The sequence below is a fragment of the Vitis riparia genome, chromosome 14, assembly GCF_004353265.1.
Source record: "Vitis riparia cultivar Riparia Gloire de Montpellier isolate 1030 chromosome 14, EGFV_Vit.rip_1.0, whole genome shotgun sequence".
Classification (NCBI taxonomy): domain Eukaryota; kingdom Viridiplantae; phylum Streptophyta; class Magnoliopsida; order Vitales; family Vitaceae; genus Vitis; species Vitis riparia.
This window is the reverse complement of record NC_048444.1, coordinates 4,688,801-4,711,595: the sequence shown is the minus strand read 5'-3', so window position 1 is coordinate 4,711,595 and position 22,795 is coordinate 4,688,801. Positions and strand designations below refer to the sequence as shown.

Genomic DNA, 22,795 nt, shown 5'->3' with positions numbered 1-22,795 from the left:
AAAATCAGTGTCTTTGCACGATCCTGCAAGGATGCTTTATTTCCTTCTTTGATTGTAGCTCCAAGATTCATTGCATCAAGATGTATTTCAGTATCAAGAATCCAAGAAAGATAGTTCTTTCCCAAAATGTCAGGTGTCACAAATTCGAGTTTTTGTGAGATTCAACATTGTCAAATAACTTCATATATATGGCAAAACAATATTATTAGAATAAGTTATAATAAATTGATAACATCGGTATAACTTTGATTATAAACAAAATCAAATAATTTGCTTCTAACTTTTAAAAATATATAACAAAACAAAATCAACAATAATATAAATATGTAAAATTTTATTCTATATAAATAACTTCAAGTTTAAGATACAAGAATTACCCTCAGAGCAATTCTTGCAGATAACGTGTTGAAAAATAAGGATAAATACAACGTAAATAAAGTAGTAGAGATAAATTATATATTACTTTGATAATAATATATAATAGGGAAGAAGAAATCACAAAAGAAAATTGAGAAAGTTGAGAGAATGAAAGACATAAAGAATGAGAGAAAGTAAGAAATTTCTTTATTACTTAGGGATGCATATTATAGGGGATTGAAAGCTCTTTTATAGGTTTTCCAAATGGCTTCCATTAATATTCCCTTTAATAAATATTAATGGAACTCATAAATAACATTAATGGGTTCCATTAATGAGTATTAATGGAAGTCATAAATAATATTTAATTAATATTTATTATAATTAATGTGGTGACATTCACTAGTCCAGTCATAACACTTTTCAAATTTTAATGAAGAAAATAAGTATATATATATATATATATATATAATAAAATATCAACTTTCCAAAAATTTATTAAAAAATAAAAAAAGAATTTTCTTAAAAAATAAAATCCCAAAATTATCAAAAATTAATGAAAACATTTTAGTTCAATTTTAAAACTTCAAATTCAATTCTATTTTATTAAAAAAATTAATTTGCTTTTAACAAATCTTTTCAAACTTATATGTGAAAACTCAAATAAATGAACAACAATCTCGAGTCTTCAATGGAGAATAAGTTACCATTTAAAATGATTCTAAATCATTATAAAAAATAAAATAAAATTTTTAATATATAAAAATGTATTAACATAATCAATCATACTTTCGAGGAACAATGGTTTGAAAGATCTAATATCAATCTTAAGACTTGAATTTGAACAAAACTTCAAAATCAAAGCCCACGTCATTTATTTTATTTATTCATGGTTGGTCTTTTATAATTGACCATGGCGCAGCCGCATAATCCACCGTAAAGACACGGCTCCTCATGGATCCATGGATTGGATTGGAAAAAAAATACAGTTCTTTAAATTTTGGTAAAATAAAAGAGGAATTTATTTTTTTCAATCAACAAATTATTTAAGGAAAACAAAAACTTGGTAGAAACAAATAAGTTCTTTAAAGAATTCATTTTTTGCTTGTAAAATTATCAAGATTTTCTACTCTTTGTGACTATTTATTTAATAATTTTCATACAATTTACAAAGTTTTTAGTTGTCGGACTCTGCTCGGAACCTACTTGTCCTGACTCTTCCTATGCACTCTCAACTTTTTCCAAAAGCGAGTCTCACTATTTCAAATGGAAACGCACGTGGAAGATACATATTTCTTTATTTGAAGAAATTTATGTCCAAAATTTGATATTTTTTTTAGAAAATATTAATAGCAAATTTGTACAAAAGAAATTAAATGTTAACATATGTTTTCAAAGTTTTATTTTCTATAAGGTAGAAGTAAAACTATAGGAAAGAATTTGCTGTCCTAATAAAATTCACTTCATAATTACCATCTCATAGAAATAAAATTGATTTGATTTACAAGGTGTCTAAATTGAAGTATTCAAAGAGGCAAGGATTGTTTTTTTTTTTTTTCTAAAAAATAAAAAATAATATAACTTTTTTTTCTTAATAAACTTTTTAGAATATTTTGAACAACGTGATAAATACTTCTAAAATTTTTATATTGTATATAAATATAGAATACCTTTATTGAAAATTAAAAAGAGAATTACTTTTTATATTTAACTTTCTAAACATAATTTTATCCTTAAAAATAATTATTTTTAAGAAATATTGTCAAAATATTTTTTTTTAGGATTGTCATAAAAAATATATACTAAATATGACCATTTTTTTCATTTTAATTTTCATAACTTAAATTTCCATCACCATAGGTTTATTGTAATTAAGAATTCCTTTTAAGAAATACTTTTTTTTTTTTTGCCATTTCTTTGAATTAAATTGTTAGAATAGGGAAAATACGAGAAAAAAATAGAGAAGAAAAATATAAGGAAAGAAAAAAAATTAAATTAAATAAATAATTTTTATATATTATTTTAATTTTTTTATTTTTATTTAATTTTTTATATAAAGATTAAATAATTTAAAATTATACTAATCTTTTAATAATTTTAATTATATTTAATTTTCTTTCATATTTTTTATAAAAAAAAAACCAAAAATAAAAAATTCTTTTCTTGGACAATTTATTTTCCTTCCCCAATACGTTTCGGTTATCATTTAGCTTAAAAGAAATACTTGTGAATGCGTTTTGTTTATTTTTTTTAGAACTATTATAAGTTACATATAATTAGATTCATTACCGCATATGGAATGAAAAAGGAAAATGTTATTTTTTAAATGAGGAAAAATATATATATATATTGGAGACAAACAGAGATGTGAATATGGGAAAGTATCTCGTGAAAAGTGACGTGGTTCGTTTATATTCTTGAATCAAAGCTTTACATGGGCGGGCGGATCTCTGAGGCAACAACTTACGGTGTTATTTTCTACCCAAGCCAAAAGGAAAAGGTCCATGGGCTGTTTTGTAATTTTAGGCTTCCATATGCTGTAAGCCTATAAGACGACGTCTTTCACTCCAGAAAACCCTGCTAACTGAACTCTCCCCATCTATAATTCAACAATGGCGTCTACCGCCGCCACCGCCGCTGCAAATCTCTCCATCTCCAAACCCTCTCCGACGCTTTCCTTCCAGTCGCTGACATCCCATTCCAGGCTTATCCTTCCCGGTTCTAAGGCAAAAATCACTGTCTCTGTCGCTCACCGCATCACGGCCTCTCTCTCTGATCCCAAACCCAAACCCTCATCTGCCGTTGCTGCCTCCATCGCCACCGCCGCCCCTGTGGCCACATCGCCGGACACCTTCATTTCCAGATTTGCCCCCGACGAGCCCCGGAAGGGCTGCGATGTTCTCGTGGAAGCTCTCGAGCGGGAGGGCGTGAAACACGTATTCGCATATCCAGGTGGCGCCTCCATGGAGATCCATCAAGCCTTGACTCGCTCCAACAGCATCCGAAATGTGTTGCCGAGACACGAGCAAGGCGGCGTCTTTGCCGCTGAAGGGTACGCCCGCGCGTCCGGTCGTCCTGGGGTTTGCATCGCCACCTCTGGACCTGGCGCCACCAATCTCGTGAGCGGCCTCGCGGATGCATTGCTTGATAGCATCCCAATCGTGGCGATTACTGGTCAGGTCCCTCGAAGGATGATTGGTACCGATGCTTTTCAAGAGACCCCAATTGTGGAGGTAACTCGATCCATCACGAAGCACAATTATTTGGTTCTTGATGTTGAAGACATTCCTCACATTGTGAGAGAAGCGTTTTTCCTTGCAACTTCAGGCCGACCAGGTCCAGTTTTGATTGATGTACCCAAAGATATACAACAGCAGCTCGTGGTTCCGAATTGGAACAAGGGACTTCAGCTGCCCGGGTACACATTTAGACTTCCCAAGTCGCCTGAAAAGGCCCATTTAGAACAGATTGTGCGGTTAATTTCAGAGTCAAAGAGGCCGGTTCTGTATGTTGGTGGAGGGTGTATGAACTCTAGTGAAGAGTTAAGGCGGTTTGTTGATCTTACTGGTATACCAGTGGCGAGTACTTTAATGGGTCTTGGTGCGTTCCCTTGCACAGACGAACTATCTCTTCAAATGCTCGGTATGCACGGGACTATGTATGCCAATTATGCTGTGGACAGGTCCGATTTGTTGCTGGCATTTGGTGTCAGGTTTGATGATCGTGTGACTGGTAAAATTGAAGCTTTTGCCAGCAGAGCTAAGATTGTTCATATCGACATTGATCCAGCCGAGATTGGGAAGAACAAGCAACCCCATGTTTCAGTTTGCGCGGATGTGAAGCAGGCGTTAACAGGGATGAACAGCTTATTGGAGGAGACTGGAGCAAAGTCTAAGTACGATTTCTCATCCTGGAGGGACGAACTTAATGAGCAGAAAGCAAAATATCCATTAAGTTTTAAAACATTTGGAGAAGCCATTCCTCCACAGTATGCTATCCAAGTTTTGGATGAACTGACCAATGGTAATGCAATTATTAGCAGTGGTGTTGGGCAACATCAGATGTGGGCTGCCCAATTTTACAAGTATAAGGGGCCTCGTCAGTGGCTGTCCTCCAGCGGATTAGGTGCTATGGGTTTTGGGCTGCCTGCTGCTATGGGTGCTGCAGTTGCCAAACCTGATGCAGTTGTAGTTGACATTGATGGCGACGGAAGCTTTATAATGAATGTCCAGGAGTTGGCTACTATTCGGGTGGAAAATCTGCCAGTTAAGATTATGCTATTGAATAACCAGCATCTGGGTATGGTTGTTCAGTGGGAGGATCGGTTCTATAAGGCTAACAGGGCTCACACATATTTGGGGAACCCCTCTAATGAGGCTGAAATATTTCCCAACATGTTGAAGTTTGCTGAAGCCTGTGATATACCTGCTGCAAGAGTGACGAAGAAGTCGGAGGTTAGAGAGGCAATCAAAAAGATGTTGGAGACTCCAGGACCATACTTGCTGGATGTGATTGTACCTCATCAAGAGCATGTGCTGCCTATGATTCCGAGCGGTGGGGCTTTCAAAGATGCGATCAATGAGGGTGATGGAAGAGAAGCATACTGATGATCTTGTTGCATCCAATGTGTTAGCATAATAGTACTGGTTCTATGTATATTTAGTGCATTTGCAGCTGAGGCAATGTAGTTTTCTTGGTTGGTTCTTTTACTAGGTACGAGTTGCTACTCTGGTAGACTGTACTAGGTATTTATATTTTTCTCTTTATCTGTTTAAAATTTGGTTTTGAAGGTTTTTGGACTTCAGAAGCTATTTCGCCTTATTTTTTGTTTCATCGATAGCAACTTATAATTTCTTAGATTCATGTGGATCTTAAACGCATTGTTCTGCATCATTCCTCTATGATTGATGTCCCTCTAGTACCCTACCTTCGAAGATGCAGGGGATTCCAATTGCGCACATTTAAAGTTGTGGGGATGTGAGAAGAATTTAAAATAGATCTGTTTGGTAAATCAAGTAGAAAAAGAACTTCCCCTTGATTTATCCATGAATGTGGGGAAGGTGCAGAGCCAACTTAAGAGCATGGAAGATTTCTTCCAGGGTGGGCTGTTTCAAGGCTAAAAGGCTGATAGAAAGGATGTGAACTGCGAAGGTGGAAAAGCACTTGTCGGATGAGATAGGAGCCCTTGTGCAGGACCACGCATGTTGGTGCGATACTTATAGGCCACACATATTGTTGCTGCAGCAATTATACAACCAAAATTTCATGGTAGACATTAAGCAGTGTCAGCTATTATCTGCTTTGCAAATTGGATGGGACCGACAAGTAGCTACAGTGCTAGCGGCCATAATGGACTCTGAAATATATATTTTTTTTTTTTTTGTTGTATTAGATGAATCATGGATGGAGCTACCGGCCAGGCCCATGGATAGGACATAGTTGCAGCCCAAAAATAGATAGCTCCCAAGCTCGACATCTAAGCCTAGGCAAGCAGTCGGGCTGGATCCAGGTCCTTCAGGGCTCGGGCTAGGCTGGAGATTCAATCCTCAGCTTAGTCCCAAGAATTTAGCACAATCTGATTATTTTGTTTCATAAAACATGCGGCAATGCATTACATGCATCGTAACTTTCGAATGTACAAAATTTGAAGGAGCTATGTTCTAGGGATCTTGTCTCGAGCTAGCTATTGGACCGGGAATGGGCTTTGGCACGAAATTATCCGGGCAAGATGGGCTGAGTCTGGCTTGGATTTTGTCTGAATTTCTCAGGTTACAACCCTAATAAACCTGGGCCTGGCCAGACTCAAATCTGGACACTACCAGTAGCCTGTTTTGTAACAATTTGAAGGATTAGTTTTAGTTTTAGTTTTAAACCTTTTAGTCGAGTGAATATGAATATTTTCAGCTGTTCTTTCTGACGCGTAGTGTCAGTTAAGGACGCTCTGTGCAACACTGAATCTACATTTACTAATCCGACAATTTCAATCTCAAATCATGCCAAATTGAAAACATAAGGATGGTCTCTAATTCAATGAGACCTCATTTAAAACTCACGTTTCCAGGAAAGCAAAGCTTTATTTCCTTTACCTTGTTGCAAGGATTTGAAAGACATGGTATGGCTACAGTTGAGCTTTGCTGATCCAGTTTGGTGCCTTAATTTGCAGAATGAATCCTCTATTATTTAACCTTTTTGTTATGGTTCAATTAAATTCAGAAGCTCATGTAATATAACAGAATTTGGGTTCACAATTCACACATCGCTGTCATACAATGGTGAAATTGTTAGAAAAAAATCTTTTAAGTTATAAGTAATAAAATGAAAATTCAATTACCTTCAATCATGACAATCAGATTCACACAAAATATGGATTAATTGGTTAGTCCTTATAAGACCTTATGTTTATACACTGATGAAACTCACAGATTTGTTCTTATAAACCAGAGACCATTTTTTTCCACTTCTGAAATTTATACTTTATATCTATATTTTTTATTCTCTTTTTTCTCTTCTTCCCATGAGACTTAGGATAGTTTTCAATTAAAGTAATATGTTTCTATAGACATGAGTGGTTATTCCCTAAGAGATGTGATCCCACGTTTCATTTATTTTAGAAAAAATAATATTTAAATTAACGCAATTAAAATACAAAATGGTTTCGAGCAAAAATAAGTACATAAGGGTTGGACTGAATCAAATGTTTGTTTAGGTAGAGTGACAAGAAATTGTCTATTTTGATTTTTAAAAATTACATAATGCTCTATCCCATTAGCTAGGTTAAAATTCCTACGAAATCAGAAGCCAATTATTCTATGATAAGAAAAGGATAGGCACGTATCCCTTTAATTCCCCTTCACGACGTCTTGCTTTTACACTACATGACATTCTTATTAGACTATGGTTATTGGCTACCAAAAGGCTCGTGCCCTTTTTCTGTGGCATCACCCACAACTCTAGGAAGAACAGGCCATGTGTCATTCCTTTATTTACGTACATAAGTGTCACCGTGCGGCTAATAATGATATTCCCATTAATTTGTGGTGCCTTAACGAAGAAAGCCCACCACATGATTAACAGGGGTGCCATGATGAAAGCGACTGCTGCGGGTTAACGTTTAGTGCAGTGTGGGATTGGAGATGAAGATTTCTAGAATGAGCCCAATGTGCTGAAAGAGCTGTTTGAGTTGGACACATTGTCTTGTCTCTACAAGAGCAATTGTGACGCCAGAATCCTTTGCACAGCATTGCAAGAGCTAGTCGTAGCTAACAAGGCGTATCTTTTCTGATGAACCTCTTCGCTCGTCTGATAAGATATCCATGACAAAAAAATTCTGACATTATATAGGTTTGAATTTCTGATAAATTTAAAGTCGCAAGCTTCCCATTGGCTTAGGCTTAAAGTCGCAAGCATCCCATTGGCTTAGGCTCAGAGCGGATAATATCGGAATAATGTTTGCTGTTCTTTTCCATCAAAGGTTTCACATGTAGAATTGATCCACTTTTAGGCCACAAAACCATGGTTCCTTCTTTTTTTTTCTTTTTTTCTTTCTTCTTTTTTTAGGTTATGTAATCATCATAGAAGAGTTGGAATTTAGGAAGAGCAACCAGAGTGGAATTTAGGAAGAGCAATCAGAGTAAACTGCCAAACAGTGCTCACCGCCTGTAAGAATACAAATTAGGTGTACCCTCCAGTGTCAAGTAGTAGCACTCGCCTGCAAATTATGTAGGAGGAAGTTGTTGTCAGCTGAGGCATTTCAGATCGCAACCCAGCATCTGAAACTCAAAAGGGCCTCTCCCACGCTCAACACCCAAGCTACAAAGACCTTCTAACTTTGATGTTCACTGAAGAACCGAGCAAAAAATAAAGGCAATGCATTCCCTTGGATGAGATCTACATATGATCGTAATGTCTTCATGGCTTAGCCCCTTTAGAACCAAGTCCATGTGTTGGTGGGCCATTTTGTTGGGTCTGGGAGGGAACTCACCCACCATATCCAAATTACTTTCCCACCTTTCCTTCACATTTTCTAGGTGAAAAAAGAGGGAAAAGAGCCCTACAATTTGATTCTCTGCCATTTTAGAGAAATAAAAAATTCAAATTTCTAAAATGAAATGCACACTCAAATTCTAATAAAGAAAGAAAAAGAGGGAATCAGCTAGATTAGTCTTCCAAACTTTACCTGGCCCATTGAGGACAGACATCTAACTATTGAAACATAAATGCACAACAACATTTGTGGAATGCCAAAAGGAGAATCTTTGTATAGAAAAGCATTTTTCATCTCAACAATCAGTGAGTATTTGGATTTGTTTAGGACTTAACCAACACTTGGACCATGACATCATCCCTTCTTGTTAGTTGTTCTTCTTCCCAGTAGAATATATTCCAATCTCTCGTGGCACCAAAACCAAGCTGAGAACAATTGGTTTAGTGATGGATGAGACATTTTTTAATCATGATGGACAATTATAAATCCTTCTTATATTAAAAAAATTCCATGTCGTTTTGTCGTCTTCTTGGCATTTTAGCTCACGTTTGAGATGATCATAGAATGAGTGATATGACCAAAAGACATGCCCTGCGTTTGACCACTTCCTTCTCTGATTTAAATATAGGAAAATAGTAATAAATTTTTTGAAAGAGAATTGAAATACCCAGAAGTTGCAACTTGTAAGACAAATCTTTTAAAGAATGGATTCAATAAATGTCACAAAATCCAAGTTTGTAAAAGAAGTAGAAAGATGCAGAATGGCCCCATCGCAGGGGTGAAAGAGCAGAGCAGAAAGTCCCATTAAGGACATGTAATGGCACCAATGGCCATCCTGATATTATACAGAGAGGATGCTGCAACAATTGCGGTGGGTGACATGGCTGTTGCAGATGGTGAAGACATCTGCAGGTACTAGGGCAATTAATGGTACAGGCTAATTCAATCTCACGCCCAGTCATTATTAGAAATGTAATAGGAAAAAATTACAATTATAGAAAAAGTTTAATATATACAAATTATTTAGGAAATCATTATCATTGTCTTTTATAATAAAAATCATCCAAAAATAAAGAAAAAATTGTGCTATCTTTCTATATCCACGTAGATATTATTTATCTAATTTTGTTTAATAATTAATTTTATATTTTGATTTTAGCGGAAAATAAGGGAGATTACATTTTATTATTTTGACAAAGTAGAAGGAGAGAGATTCTTAGGAAGCCATTTGAGAGGGTGACGTCATCTAATCACAATTATAATTTGAAACTGTAGTTTACAAGAGGGTGGTCCACTCTAATTAGGGATTATTATCTCTTTCTGTTATTATATATCTAAATATTTTATATTAACACCCCCAAAGACTAAAAGATTTGGAGATTTCTCTTATTCTCATCTCTACAGTTTTGAGAGAGAGAGAAAGAGGGAGAGATGAAGAATCGCCGAGTTCTTTTCGAGAGGCCGTGGCTACTCACCGTAGTGATTGGCGGTATGATCGGCGCGGCTATTCTCATCAACAGCTTCGGCCGAACGTCCAGCAACTCTCTCTTGTGTTCCCTCTCCGGCGCTTATACGAGACCCGACCACTCCGATGACTCAGTGGCGCAGACGCAGCTCATCGCCATTCTCCATTACGCAACATCTAGAGTGGTTCCGCAGCAATCTCTGGCGGAGATCAGAGTCTCGTTCGACGTCCTCCAATCTCTCGCTCCCTGCAACTTCTTGGTCTACGGGCTCGGCCACGATTCTGTTATGTGGTCCTCCTTCAACCCAAAAGGCACCACCATCTTCCTCGAAGAAGATCCCAAGTGGGTTCAGACTGTACTAAAACAAGCCCCTAACCTGCTAGCCCACACCGTCCGCTATCGTACGCACCTCGCCGAGGCGGATCAGCTTCTCGGCTCCTACAAATCGGAACCCGCTTGCTTGCCCCCTGACGTCCGCCTCCGGGACAACACTGCGTGTAGGTTAGCGCTGACCGGTTTGCCGGAGGAGGTGTACGATACGGAGTGGGATTTGATAATGATAGATGCGCCGAGGGGATATTTTCCCGAGGCGCCTGGGAGGATGGGAGCGATCTTTACGGCGGCGGTTATGGCGAGGGCGAGAAAACGCCAGGGCGTAACTCACGTATTTCTTCACGACGTTAACAGGAGGATCGAGAAGGTGTATGCTGAAGAGTTTCTGTGTAAAAAGAATTTGGTGAAGGCTGAAGGGAGGCTTTGGCACTTTGCGATTCCGTCGGCGGCCAATGATACGATGACCTCCGCCTTTTGCTAAAGATGTTTCTGACTAAATCTGGTACTTTTTATTTTTCTTTTTCTTTTTTAATTTAAAAATTCATAGATAGTTTTTTTTTTTTTAATTTTAAAAGTTTTTTTTTTTTAATTTTATATTGGAGATGTTAGTTGATATAAAGAATAAAGTTTCGTGAATTTCTAATTTTTATTTTATATAAAAGGTGAATGGCAATTCTGGGTAATTCCCTGGAAAGGAAGGGGATAGTATTCATTGTATTTAAGTACTTTCAATTTAAGGAGTATCCCAAACCCCTACAACCAATTGAAGTATGTAAAAGAGTTGAATAATTTAATTATCAAAAGCATAGACGTCGGTTTGGGGTGCATGCTTTGCTATTCAACAGACGGCCCTACCAAAATTATTTCTTATGTAACAAGATATATACAAAAATCCAAATACATACCCAGCTTGAAGTATTCAGTACGGATTCTTGATGTTACAACTTACAAGCTTCTATTTAAAATTATGCCATATTTGAAAAAATTATCAAAGGATTATTAATATAAAATTTGAAAAAATTATCAAAGGATTATTAATAGAATTTTAAATATCACGTTGGTATTTATGCCTAAAATCAAGCTTCTCACATTTTCCTTTTATTTTTTATTTTTTTTTTCTATTTTAATAAGTAAAGCATTTTCTACTTCATCCGTTATTTGATTAAAATAGTTATTGAAAATTCAAATTTTAAAATTTAACCTTCTATTGACAAAAATACTTTTATTATTTTTTTGTAAAAATAATCATTTTTTTTATATTTCACATATAAATACTTAAAATAATAAAATATATTTATTTTAATAAAAAATTGGTTATTTTTCAAGTAAAAACATTAAAAGAGTTAGGTTCACAAATCGAGGTATCATTTAATCATTTTTATCAAATTAATTCTTTTAATTACTATTTTTTGTTGGTTTTTTATTTCTTTTTTATGAATATTATCCAATGAATTTAAGAAGTTAACAATTTTTTAATAAATAAATTAAAATTAATCCAAAATAAGGAAATTAAAATGAAGATTTAAAAATAAATTATTTAATAGAAATATATTGAAAAACTTTACAAACTTGTAAAAGGTGTTAGAAAGATTTTAAAAAGATATTTTTTATGGAAAATTTGTTGAAATAAGAAGGGCTCGCCAGAAAATGTAGATAGTTGAATTTGAACAAACTTATTATAAAAAATAAGAAGATAAAAAAAAAAGGGGGGGTCAAATTTGAGCAACTTGATAATGGGCTGCCGCCATACATGACTTAAGTATGGTTAATAATGGGCGGCCAATGAAATGTTAGCCACTTAGTAATGGGCTACCCACCACTCATTGTCTACGTTGACTCAAGGTGCGTTGGTAGTGACCCCCTACCAATGTAAGTAAATTCAAAGCCTCTTCACGGTGGGCTGACCACAATACATTGACTTACACGGCTATGCCACGCCCTCTAATGGGCTGGATCAATCCCAACTTAAAAATAGGAAAAAAGGCTGACCATAATGCATTGACTTAAGCCACACCCTCTGATGGGCTGAATCGATCTCAAATTGAAAATAGGGAAAAAGGCTCACCACATTACATTGATATTGATTCAAGGTACACTTGCAATGGCTGTCTACCAATGTAAGTAAATCCGAGCTCCTTCATAGTGGGTTGACCACAATACATTGGCTCAAGCCACACTTACTAATGGGCTATTAAAAACAAACAAATAAATAAATGGGCTGCACACAATACATTGGCTCAAGTCACACCCTACTAATGGGTAACAAAAAACAAATCAAGCCCACATTCGCTTAAACCATACCCATTAATGGATAGTAAATATATGTGGAGAGTGGGATTTGAACCCACGCCCTTTCGGACCAGAACCTTAATCTGGCGCCTTAGACCAACTCGGCCATCTCCACATTTGACATGATAATTTGTTTATGACCGAAAACCATCCTATTGAAAATAAAAATAAAAACGAAAAAGAGTAGGCTGACCACAATACACCCGCTAATGGAAACAAAAGGCCGGAATGGGCTGGATCAATCCCAACTTGAGCCCACGCCCTTTAGGACCAGAACCTTAATCTGGCTCTTTGGACCAACTCGGCCATCTCCACGATCAACATCATACTCTGTTCGTATATCCTTTTTAACCTAATATTGAGTTGAAACACAATGAATAAACCTACAGTGATATTATGATGCATGTGACTATCACCTGAATAGATGTTATATTCATTTTAAAATCGCGATCCTTGATTGAAAGAAAACATACTGACCACCAGTTCAAATTCCAATACCCTTGAAAACCATGCCAATTTCGAATCCTTTTTACGGTTTGACTACAGTGTGGGCACACCATTACCTCGTGTTTCACAAAGGCTCAGAATTGCCAAGGTTGCTGCCCAATTAGAGATAGCATTGAAAAGAAAATTTTCAAGTACCCGCTCCGTCCTAACGGGATTCAAAAGGGCATAAACGAGTCAAAAGAGGAGTTAGATTTGAGATTTTTTTTTTAAAATTATATATATATATATATATATATATATATATACATTCCCCAATGCAATTCTCCACCTTTTTCCTTGTGTTGCTCATAAGCATGAGCTCGGAAATTTCAGGGTGGCATGGACTTCCAATACAAATAGAGAATCTATTCCACACGGTTTATATGCTACTTAAAAGCACAGGTCATCATCTAGAATGGACAATACAAGACTCAGAATTTGGAAAATATTGGAGCGTAGCTCTTCTTTTCACATAATTCATATAAGAAACAATTATAGCTTGTGATTCATTCCAGATACCAGGGAGGGGTTCCTCTGGAAATTTTCCAAAAGAGCCCAAGAAAAAAATTAATGTCTACCTCCTTTAGACAGTTCTTTCATTTTTTCAGAAAACTTTCCCTCAAATTTCCCTATCTTCTGCAACTCCTCTGCAAAGCATTGTCATATTTCTTGATGTTGCGCTACCTGCTTCTAAACCTGATGGCTGCGGTATGTATATATTTCCATGAATTCCCTATTCCCCTTTGGATCAACAGAAGAAACCGAAAGGAAAACTGGCTAAAAGCCAACATCTCACTAAAAGTACAGCCTCTAGCAGCTTTAATGTACCAACCAACATATCGGATGGGTTTCTCTCTTCCAAATCATGGAAGAGTATACATTTAGATTTTAGTTCACATATGACAAGCAATGACTACAGTAAACTACCACTACGTCATGGGGGAAAAGATTAGATAGAGCTAGCTAGAATTGAAAACAAAGAAATCAAGTGAACCCATTCTACCTTGGCATAAACAAAGGTGATACGCTCCTTCGAACAATCTCCTGAATCTGTTCCGATGACAAAATTGATGGTTCACTCTCAAAATTGGCTTTTTCCATCTGCTGACGCAACTGGAAGAACACAAGATACAACTGAAAACTATGAGGAGTGTAACAAAACTCTAGTGCATAAATGTTCTTACAATCAGCTGTAAATCTTTAATTGATTAATGCTGCTAAAAATTTCCATTAGGCCCTTAAAATAGTGAAACAAACACACATGATCATGGCAAACCATCAATACCATGGTTCTTATAGAATTGAATCCCAAAGGACCCTATTGAGTGATCTAAATCACAAAAAAGATGCACCAAAGCCATATAAATTGCCTCGATACAATTCATAAAAATGTTTCACTTCTTATTAAGCCATATAATCCAAATGGCAACTAGAATTTCAAATGGCGATGAAATAAAAACAACAAAAGCTGAGTCATGTTTTCTTCTATATGAGGTTTCATAAATCAAGATAAAATCATCCTATGTCTGAGGCTTCAAACTGATATTCTATGTAGGGGAACAAGCATACAAAGGCAGGTACCTTTTCAAGGATTACAGATTGATCATCCAGGTGAAATTTGCGCATGTGCTTTAGCATCTCTAGTTGCTGCAAAACAGTTCACCTTCTACCTGTTAGCAATACCTACTTCCAACATTTTTTTAAACAAGTTTAAATAAATTTCACCTGTTCCTGTAGCTTGTGTTGAGCATGTATTCTTTCAGCAAATTCATCTGGTCCAAGTTCGGCTTCTTCACATGCCACCTCCTCCCTATCGTTTCCATATGATAAATACTCAACCAGAATAATTTACCATCAATGTCAAACAAAACCAAAGAAAGCAGGACTATATAGATTGATTCTTCCCAGCAAAAAAGAACGAAGCCAAAGGATAATGAACTTTTTTTCTCCTGGAGCAAAATTAAAGAGCATGATATATATTGTAAACCAAATCCTACAAGTTTAAGCTTTTAAGGAAAATTGGTAATTCAGCAATTATATTTTGGGTTAGAAATTTTAAACATATTTTGAACTTCAAACCTAAGTTGGTTTTAATTAAAAACAAATTGGACTTAACACCTAATTAACTTGCATCCCACCAATCATCTAAACCAAACCAAATTTACCTTAAACAAGTTTGGTTTGGTTTGGTTCGGTTTTGATTTAAACATAGACCGACCACATCAGTTTGGTTAATTTTTCTTGCTTCTGACCACCAATAGGTTGAGTGTAGGCTTCCCTGTTTCTGACCTTTTTTTAATGCATTTAACTCAGCTGCTCTGCCTTTTTTAGCTTCATTTCGCAATCATTAGGACTCCTTTTTTCCTTCTATATTTAAGGGTTTTGGGCATATTTTGTGAATAGAGCACACCATTAGAGAGCTCATGGCCTACCAAATGTTATTCAATGGAATTTAAGAGGATTTATGCTCTTGGATAAGGTCGAATGCATTCAAAACCCATAAATCCTATATACTGTGTGAGTGCATTGTGTGTGATTGGTGCACAACACAAGGGTTGAACTGCTCAGGCTTGGGGTGGAAGAGCATTGAAGAATGCTTGGTTTATGGATGTATTCATCAGTGATTGTTCAAGGGGAGTAGCCTCTTTTCTCATTCATTTCCTTGTATTTTGTAATTGTACCTAGGAGTTCTTAGTTGGGGTTTGTAACCCCAAATTTGGTATGTGAGGCTTTGTCCTCCTTGTTGTGTGTAATAGTTTTGGGTTAACCATGGAAACCCTTGTGGGATTAATACTGGTGAGAGTGTAGAAAGTTGGGAGGGAATGTAGGTGAAAGGCTAAACCACTATAAATCTTAGCATTTTGAGTTTGACATCCTTACTCATTTACTCATCACATTCCATTACATTTATCTTACAATGTTAGATTCAACTATTTTGTTATCATTTGCTTACCTTACTCATATCTTTTGTTAAAATTGCTCAATTGAAAATCAATTTTGTAGGTAGTCTTATTCAACATCCCCCTTAAAGGATTATAGTGAACCTCCTGGGGAGCTTATTTCATTTTTAAATTGTCATCTTCACTGATTAGAACTAAAACAGAATATAGTTTTATTGTCCCTAAAAATTCCATGCAATCCAAAATGGAACTTTCATTTCCATGAGACACCAAAATGCCAACCTGGGAGAGTTCCAAGAAGAGGTTTCCCAGGATTAAAGGACGAGGGCAACAAGCACTGTAGTATATTAAACTCTCAGTAGATTCCCTGGACAATAAACATAGACTATATCCAAGCTAGTCATATCCTCTGATGGCACATAGGTCTGAATCTCATAACAAAAGGATAAATTCTCATATTGAAGATTAGAGATTCATCCTTTTCAAAATCAAAATCAAAATTGTTGGACTCTTCAACCCTGTATCATCATCCAGGTAGATTCTCCTGTAAAGATCCTTAGGATAGGGTCTAAATAAAGTAATAAACCCACTTGTTTAGATGCAATGTCTTAAATTTGGCCTTCAATAACTTAACAATATGGGTTGGAACTATAAACCACCATGGGAGAGAGACAGAGGAAGAGAGAGAGAGAGAGAGAGAGAGAGCTTACTTTGCAACAAATTTATAAAAGCGAAGCATCAAATCCTGATCATTCTCATAAACCATATTGACTTTCCCCAGGCAAGCTATACCAAACCTTGGATCTACAGCAGAAGGAAAAAAACAATGTTATACCACATTAATATGTTGCAACATACATTCTACCTTATGTATTTCATTTTCAAGAGAGAAGAAATTGTAAACAACCCACAAAAAACTCTAGGGAGCAATTATTTTTTACCAAAATAATTCATTTGTGCTCTCCAAATTCAACTTTACTACCAAAGCTTATATTGATTCATAACTAAGGGCTCCACAGCTGAATGCACAAAATAACTTGCATCAATATCTATTACTTATAGTGTTTGGAGTAAAACAAGTCACATCTTTGGCCTTTCCAAGAAAAAGAACATGGCAACATAATCAACTCAGCCAAAGTGAGGTCCTTCAAGTTTACCTGCTATTGAACCAAAGAAAACATTATCTCAAGCAACTTACTAAACTACTTCAGCTTTTAAACCATAATTATATGAAAACATGAAGTACTTTCTATTTCTTTCTTCGCATTTGAGGTGGGTTCATCAGAACCATAGTAATTCCACTGGAGAAGAATGGTGCAAGGAGTCCACAGAGAGAATTGCAAATTGTAATATGATGGCTTGTCAGTTCAGTAGAGGCAGTATAATGTACCTCATAAAGCTCCCTAAATTCTTTTCATAGGTAAATAGAATTAAAATAAGCACCACCTAAAATCCGGCATTCAGGCTGTGTAAAGCTCCTCAAATCGATTATACTTAAAGAAAACTATTGAGTCAATGATCCCCAGGTGAATGACAAGATCTAAAAGCTAAAATCAGTTGAATAGCTTCAGATGATTCACAAAGGTGAATGCCCAGACCAATTAATGTATGAACATAAAGAACTGATAAAAACATCCTTGGAAACAAAAGGCAACAACTTATAGTTGGAAATTCCAATAAACAAATCTATTTCCAGTGGTAGGCCATGGAACTATATAGCAAGCCAGCACCTCCGATCTTCACTTTAGGAACATAAACAATGAGCATATACAGAAACTAATCCTAGTAAATGAACTTATTTCATCAAATAGGAAGAATTTACCAATTCCCATCTCCGAAAAGATCTCTTCTTGAATTGCAGTGGTTACAGCAACAGCTTCCTAAACAATGAACAATTGAAATTTCAGAAAAAAAAAAAAAAGGTTTAAGAAATAATAATTCCTACAAAGGAATACTGATAATGAGAGGCCGGTTGTCCTTTAGCAAGGCAGTTCATGAATCATATGCCCCAAATCCTTCAGTGTTAGTTTTCAATTAACACTGTAACACAGTGTTCCCTGCAGTACGGCAGTTCATATGTGTTTTACACATCATGTGTGGTGGCCTTCTTTCTGTTGGGCGTGGGTAACCTTTAACCCCACAACTCAGTTGGATCATACAGTAGTTTACAGTAAAGAAGTTCAGATTTCGATCTGAATCAACGATCAATGAAAATAAACCAAATCATTATAAAAATAGACATAACCGTAAACTATTGAACTAAATAGACACTTTTCCTTTTGATAGGTGTTGAACTAAATAGACACTTGAACACTTCATCCACATTCATGACAGAATCAAACTCAAATAGTTTCACGCACTCCCTCAAAGTCATTTTCCTTCATTCTAGAAAGCAGATAACTAAACTAAGTAAAACCTCTACCATGGAGTTAAAAGGATCACAGCACGTTAAATTTAAGAAAATGCAAGAACAAAATCGAGAAAATTCTGGTCACCTGTTTATCCTCCACAGCGTCCGCAATCCGTTTCTTCACATCTGAAAATTAAAAATAAAATAAAAATAAAAATAAGCGAAGAAAATAGCAAAATCCAAAACCAGAAAAGAAAAGGTTGGGGAGTAGGAAAATGACCAGGCTGAGAAGTGAGGAAGGAGAAGCGGTTGAAGAGATGAAGCAGCTGGTCTCTTGAGAGCATTCCAGAGTTCTGAGAAGTGAAAGACATTGTAAGGCGCTTGTCCACCACGACGCTCCCCGACACCCCCGAGTTATCAAAATTCAAGATGAGCCACACCCTAAAACGACGTCACTTTTCTTTTCCTTTTAATTCATATAAAAGGCCCTTTTGACGGTCCACATGCCTGTCGGTACTGGCCGCGCCCAATAAAAGGCTTAAAGGACCTTTTACACCGTACTATGTAAAGTGAATCCTAGATTGATTCATAAATTAATTATTTTCCCAACAGAAAAAGCAATTAAAAATACATCATTTCTAATTTGATTATTTCATGGACAAAATCCAGGTAACTAAAAAATAAAAACAATTCAACTACTATACAGCCTCGAAATCCATAGCCATATGAACCGGTTAAATAAGAAGTCACCAAATCTTATACTTTAATATAATTTCTCGAAAGAAATTTGAAAAAACAAACTAAAGTAACCCCCAAAGTTACATAAACAAGTCAACAACAACCCTAGATCAGAAATCTTCATCCATCTTGAAGACGTGGGTATCGCCGTCACCGTTCAAGCTCGACATCACTGAAGCCTTCTGGTACTCCCCAACCCTCTTCTCGAAGAAGTTGGTCTTTCCCTGCAAAGAGATTAGTTCCATCCAGTCGAACGGATTCGAAACGTTGTACATCTTCCCGTAACCCAAGGCGCCGAGCAGGCGATCGGCAACGAATTCGATGTATTGGCTCATTAGAGCACTGTTCATCCCCACTAGAGCGCACGGTAACGCGTCGCAGACGAACTCTCTTTCTATATCCACCGAGTCGGCGACGATTGCCTTCACTCTCTCCTCGCTTAGTTTATTCCTAAGTAGGCTGTAGAGTAAGCACGCGAAGTCGCAGTGTAAGCCCTCGTCTCGCGAGATTAACTCATTCGAGAAAGTTAATCCGGCATGAGACCGCGTTTCTTTAGCCAGAATATCGAGCAGAAGCTTCCGGAGAAGAAGATGCCTTCCACGCAGGCGAATGCGAGCAGGCGTTCGGCAAAGGTTTCGGAGCCGTCGATCCATCGGAGAGCCCACTGGGCTTTCTTCGCCACACAGGGGATGGTATCGATTGCGTGAAAGAGCCTGTTTTTCTCCTTTGGATCCTTGATATACGATTCTAACAACAGACTGTACATCTCAGAGTGGATGTTTTCAATGGCAATCTGAAATCCATAGAAGGCACGAGCCTCGGCGACCTGGACCTCCTTCATGAACCTTCCGGCGAGGTTTTCGAGGACGATTCCGTCAGAAGCGGCGAAGAAGGCAAGGATATGACTGATGAAGTGCTTCTCGTCGCTGGTGAGGTTTTCCCATTGACGCTGGTCCTGAGAGAGGTCGACTTCCTCGGCGGTCCAAAACGACGCCTCGGCCTTCTTGTACATTTCCCAGACTTCAGGGTACTGAATCGGGAACATACAGAACCGATCTGGGTTAGGAGCGAGCAAGGGCTCTTCAGGAATCGAAGGCATTTCTTATAGGAGGACTGGACAGTTTGAAGAGAAAATTGATGGTGGGTTGCTGAGAGATTTGCAGGGCTATGTGGATTTTATAAGGAGGAAGAGAGGGTATAATAGGATAGTTTCAAGTTTGAAATCTGAGCGGGTGATTTGAATTTTTTTTTTCTGAGAAGCTTGCGGAAGAATGAACCCAAGGGGTAAGGGCCGTTTCGCAATTTTGTTTGGAGAGAAGGCCTTAAACCGTTCTTCATAATGTGACATGGCGAAATTTCATTGGGTGATAGAGCTTACTGGGCCCCGGTGGGTTAGTCGCCGCTAGCGGACAGTGACCCTTAAGGGCGTGACAGTAAATTTAAATTTTTATGTGATTACCAATAAATTCTTCTTTTGAATTCGCCATTACACAGTAGAAAGTAAAAGAGCAACGTTAATTTAAGATAAATGCCTGGTTTTATTGGAAATTCAGGGAAACCTTAAAAGATTGCCGCGGAAGTTGAGGGGTATTGAATTTTTTTGAAAATTTGTCCAAATGTAACCTATAAAATATTTGGGAGGCGAAGCTTGGGAGGGAAGCCAAAGGCATTTGATTTTGGAGGGTTATCTTGAAGTTCAGAATTTGGCGGGAACCAGGTTGGCGTCATTATTTCTGCCTTTGTTTTTTCCTTCGGCCTTAAAAGGTAACACGGTCGTGCTGTTGTCCTGATCACTCGCCAGGCGCAGCACCAAATGCCATTATGAACAAATCGCAATTAGTCATTTCTCTTTTTGGATTAACAATACCGTAATTGTGAGTTGCACTGCGAGTCGTAGTTCTAGAAACCTAACTCGTGAATGCGTTTCTAGTTATTAATATTAGAGTTGACAAATAAACTAATAAATAAATTGAACAATTAAAAATAAACAAAATAAAAATAAATAGAAAAAACCTAGTAAAAATTCTTGAACAAAAATTCACATAACTCTCTTTTTACATGCAATTTTATGTTCTAATGAATCAAATAATTTATTAATCTTGTTCAATTTATAATAACTCAAAAAATTTACTATCCATCATAAAAATATCAATCAATTATTCATTTATTGATAAATATGATATGTTAAATTATTTAAAATATATATTATAAAATTGGTAAAATAAAACAATTTAATTAATCTAATAGGTCATATATATATATATATATATATATATATATATATATATATATATAAATATAAAATTATTATATATATTTATATTAATATAAAATTATAACCATGAGGTTTTAGTTAAAAACATAACCATAGTTTTGTGTTGCGATCCTAGTTATTGATAAAGTTGCAAACTTAAAGACTGCACTTTTATTAATAACTAAACTACAATTCACTATTGTGGTTTTAGTTATTAGTAGAACTTTGTTTATGAGTTAAAACAAACTATATTGGTCTTTTTTTTTAGCAAAACTATTTTTTTTTTCTTGAAAACAACAATCCTTCCTCTATCAATTCCACCCTGATAATACCTTCTCCTATGTGGAACTCCTATAACTCAAGCCTATGACTTTCATCTAATACCCAATGGTTTAAAAACCACACTGAATTGGTTGATCTAATCAATTTAGTCATCAATTGATGCTCTCTCCAATTAAGGTCTGACAAAGTTGGTGGACTAGCAACAATTAGCTAATTAATCATTGCACATTTTTAAGAGTTATTGGAGAAGGCAATTCTATTATAGCTTTTGTATGTATCTGATCCATATCAATTTTGTATTGGTTGATTAGATAGCCTAGAAACTTTCCGTTAAACTCTAAACACACATGTTTTTAAGTTTAATTTCATTCAATTCTAGAGCAATGTATTAAAAGTAGCTTACAAGTCATCACAATGCGCTTATCTTTTCTTTTCACTAGAATTGCCTCATTGTAAGCTTCCATACTTTTCCTCAGCAGTCCCTCAAGCATTTTAGAGAACAAGTCATTCGTAAGCTACTCTAACATTCCAAATGGCATAACCAAATAATAGTATATTCTCTTATGTGTGATAAAGATAGTCTTTTCAATATGGAGGGGATCCATTTTAATTATATCTTGAATATGCATCTATTAAAGACAACTTTTAAAATCCAACATTAACAATAGCATCCCATAGTAACATCCACACCTTATTAAGATGGTCCGTAAATACTCTCCACTTCCCATTGTTCTTAGGGTGTTATATATTAGATGTCCATAAAACCTAGGAGTTTGACTAACAACTTTCTAGAGTCTTTGGTTGTCGTCTTTGCTTTTCTAGACAAACCAAAGTTTTGAAGAGATGCCACCTAGTTGGCATACTTGTACACTTTGGTAAACATTTCCTTGATACTAGATGGCTTCTTATGCAATGATCAATACAAATCTAAACTTGTTGGCAATCATTATTTAAAGGAAATCTTTGTAACACCGCCATAGCCCTCTACTTATACTAGAATCATATTGAACCACTTGACATGCTCTTGTATACTTTCACCTTCTATCATACAAATATTAAAGAGAGAATTTGAGTGTTCTTTTAGTTGCGAGGGTCATACATAATTTTAAGAAAGAATATATAAATTCTATAAAAAGATTGTAAAACCAAACAACTGTTGGTCCCTAAAAACTTATTGGAAATGTTTTTCAAATAAATGCAATATTTTCATGCATTAGGATCATTAGTTGTTAAAAATGCATTAAATAGTTTATTATTACTCAAAAAGTGCATAATATTAGTGTCAATTATTGTATATTTCATGTATTTTAGTAGTAATCATACCTCACAAACACTCAATTAATATATTGACGCTTT

At 36.0% G+C, this 22,795-nt stretch overlaps 4 protein-coding genes and 1 non-coding gene across 5 annotated transcripts; 2 read left to right on the top strand and 3 right to left on the bottom strand.

Moving 5' to 3' along the window:
• Nucleotides 1-2,932: 2,932 nt before the first annotated feature.
• On the top strand, nucleotides 2,933-5,214 carry LOC117930738 (acetolactate synthase 3, chloroplastic-like). The gene has a single exon (XM_034851411.1). The coding sequence runs from the start codon at nucleotides 2,970-2,972 to the stop codon at nucleotides 4,962-4,964; it is 1,995 nt and encodes a 664-aa protein (XP_034707302.1). The 5' UTR covers nucleotides 2,933-2,969; the 3' UTR covers nucleotides 4,965-5,214.
• Nucleotides 5,215-9,719: 4,505 nt separating this feature from the next.
• Nucleotides 9,720-10,823, top strand: LOC117929838 (probable methyltransferase At1g27930). Its single transcript, XM_034850262.1, has one exon. The coding sequence runs from the start codon at nucleotides 9,773-9,775 to the stop codon at nucleotides 10,619-10,621; it is 849 nt and encodes a 282-aa protein (XP_034706153.1). The 5' UTR covers nucleotides 9,720-9,772; the 3' UTR covers nucleotides 10,622-10,823.
• Nucleotides 10,824-12,463: 1,640 nt separating this feature from the next.
• On the bottom strand, nucleotides 12,464-12,544 carry TRNAL-AAG. The gene has a single exon. It is a non-coding gene; the product is annotated as a tRNA-Leu (tRNA).
• Nucleotides 12,545-13,352: 808 nt separating this feature from the next.
• On the bottom strand, nucleotides 13,353-18,601 carry LOC117929585. Its single transcript, XM_034849910.1, has 7 exons — nucleotides 18,446-18,601; nucleotides 18,311-18,351; nucleotides 17,638-17,695; nucleotides 16,526-16,619; nucleotides 14,641-14,725; nucleotides 14,497-14,562; nucleotides 13,353-14,028 (listed from the first exon to the last, which is right to left on the bottom strand). Exons 1-7 carry the CDS (start codon nucleotides 18,534-18,536, stop codon nucleotides 13,915-13,917), a joined length of 549 nt encoding a protein of 182 aa, XP_034705801.1. The 5' UTR covers nucleotides 18,537-18,601; the 3' UTR covers nucleotides 13,353-13,914.
• Nucleotides 18,602-18,848: 247 nt separating this feature from the next.
• Nucleotides 18,849-20,103, bottom strand: LOC117929699 (ribonucleoside-diphosphate reductase small chain). The gene is given in 2 exon segments (XM_034850079.1): nucleotides 18,849-19,435; nucleotides 19,438-20,103. Coding segments are annotated over 2 exon segments (987 nt in total). The 5' UTR covers nucleotides 20,003-20,103; the 3' UTR covers nucleotides 18,849-19,013.
• Between the last annotated feature and the right edge of the window lie 2,692 nt (nucleotides 20,104-22,795).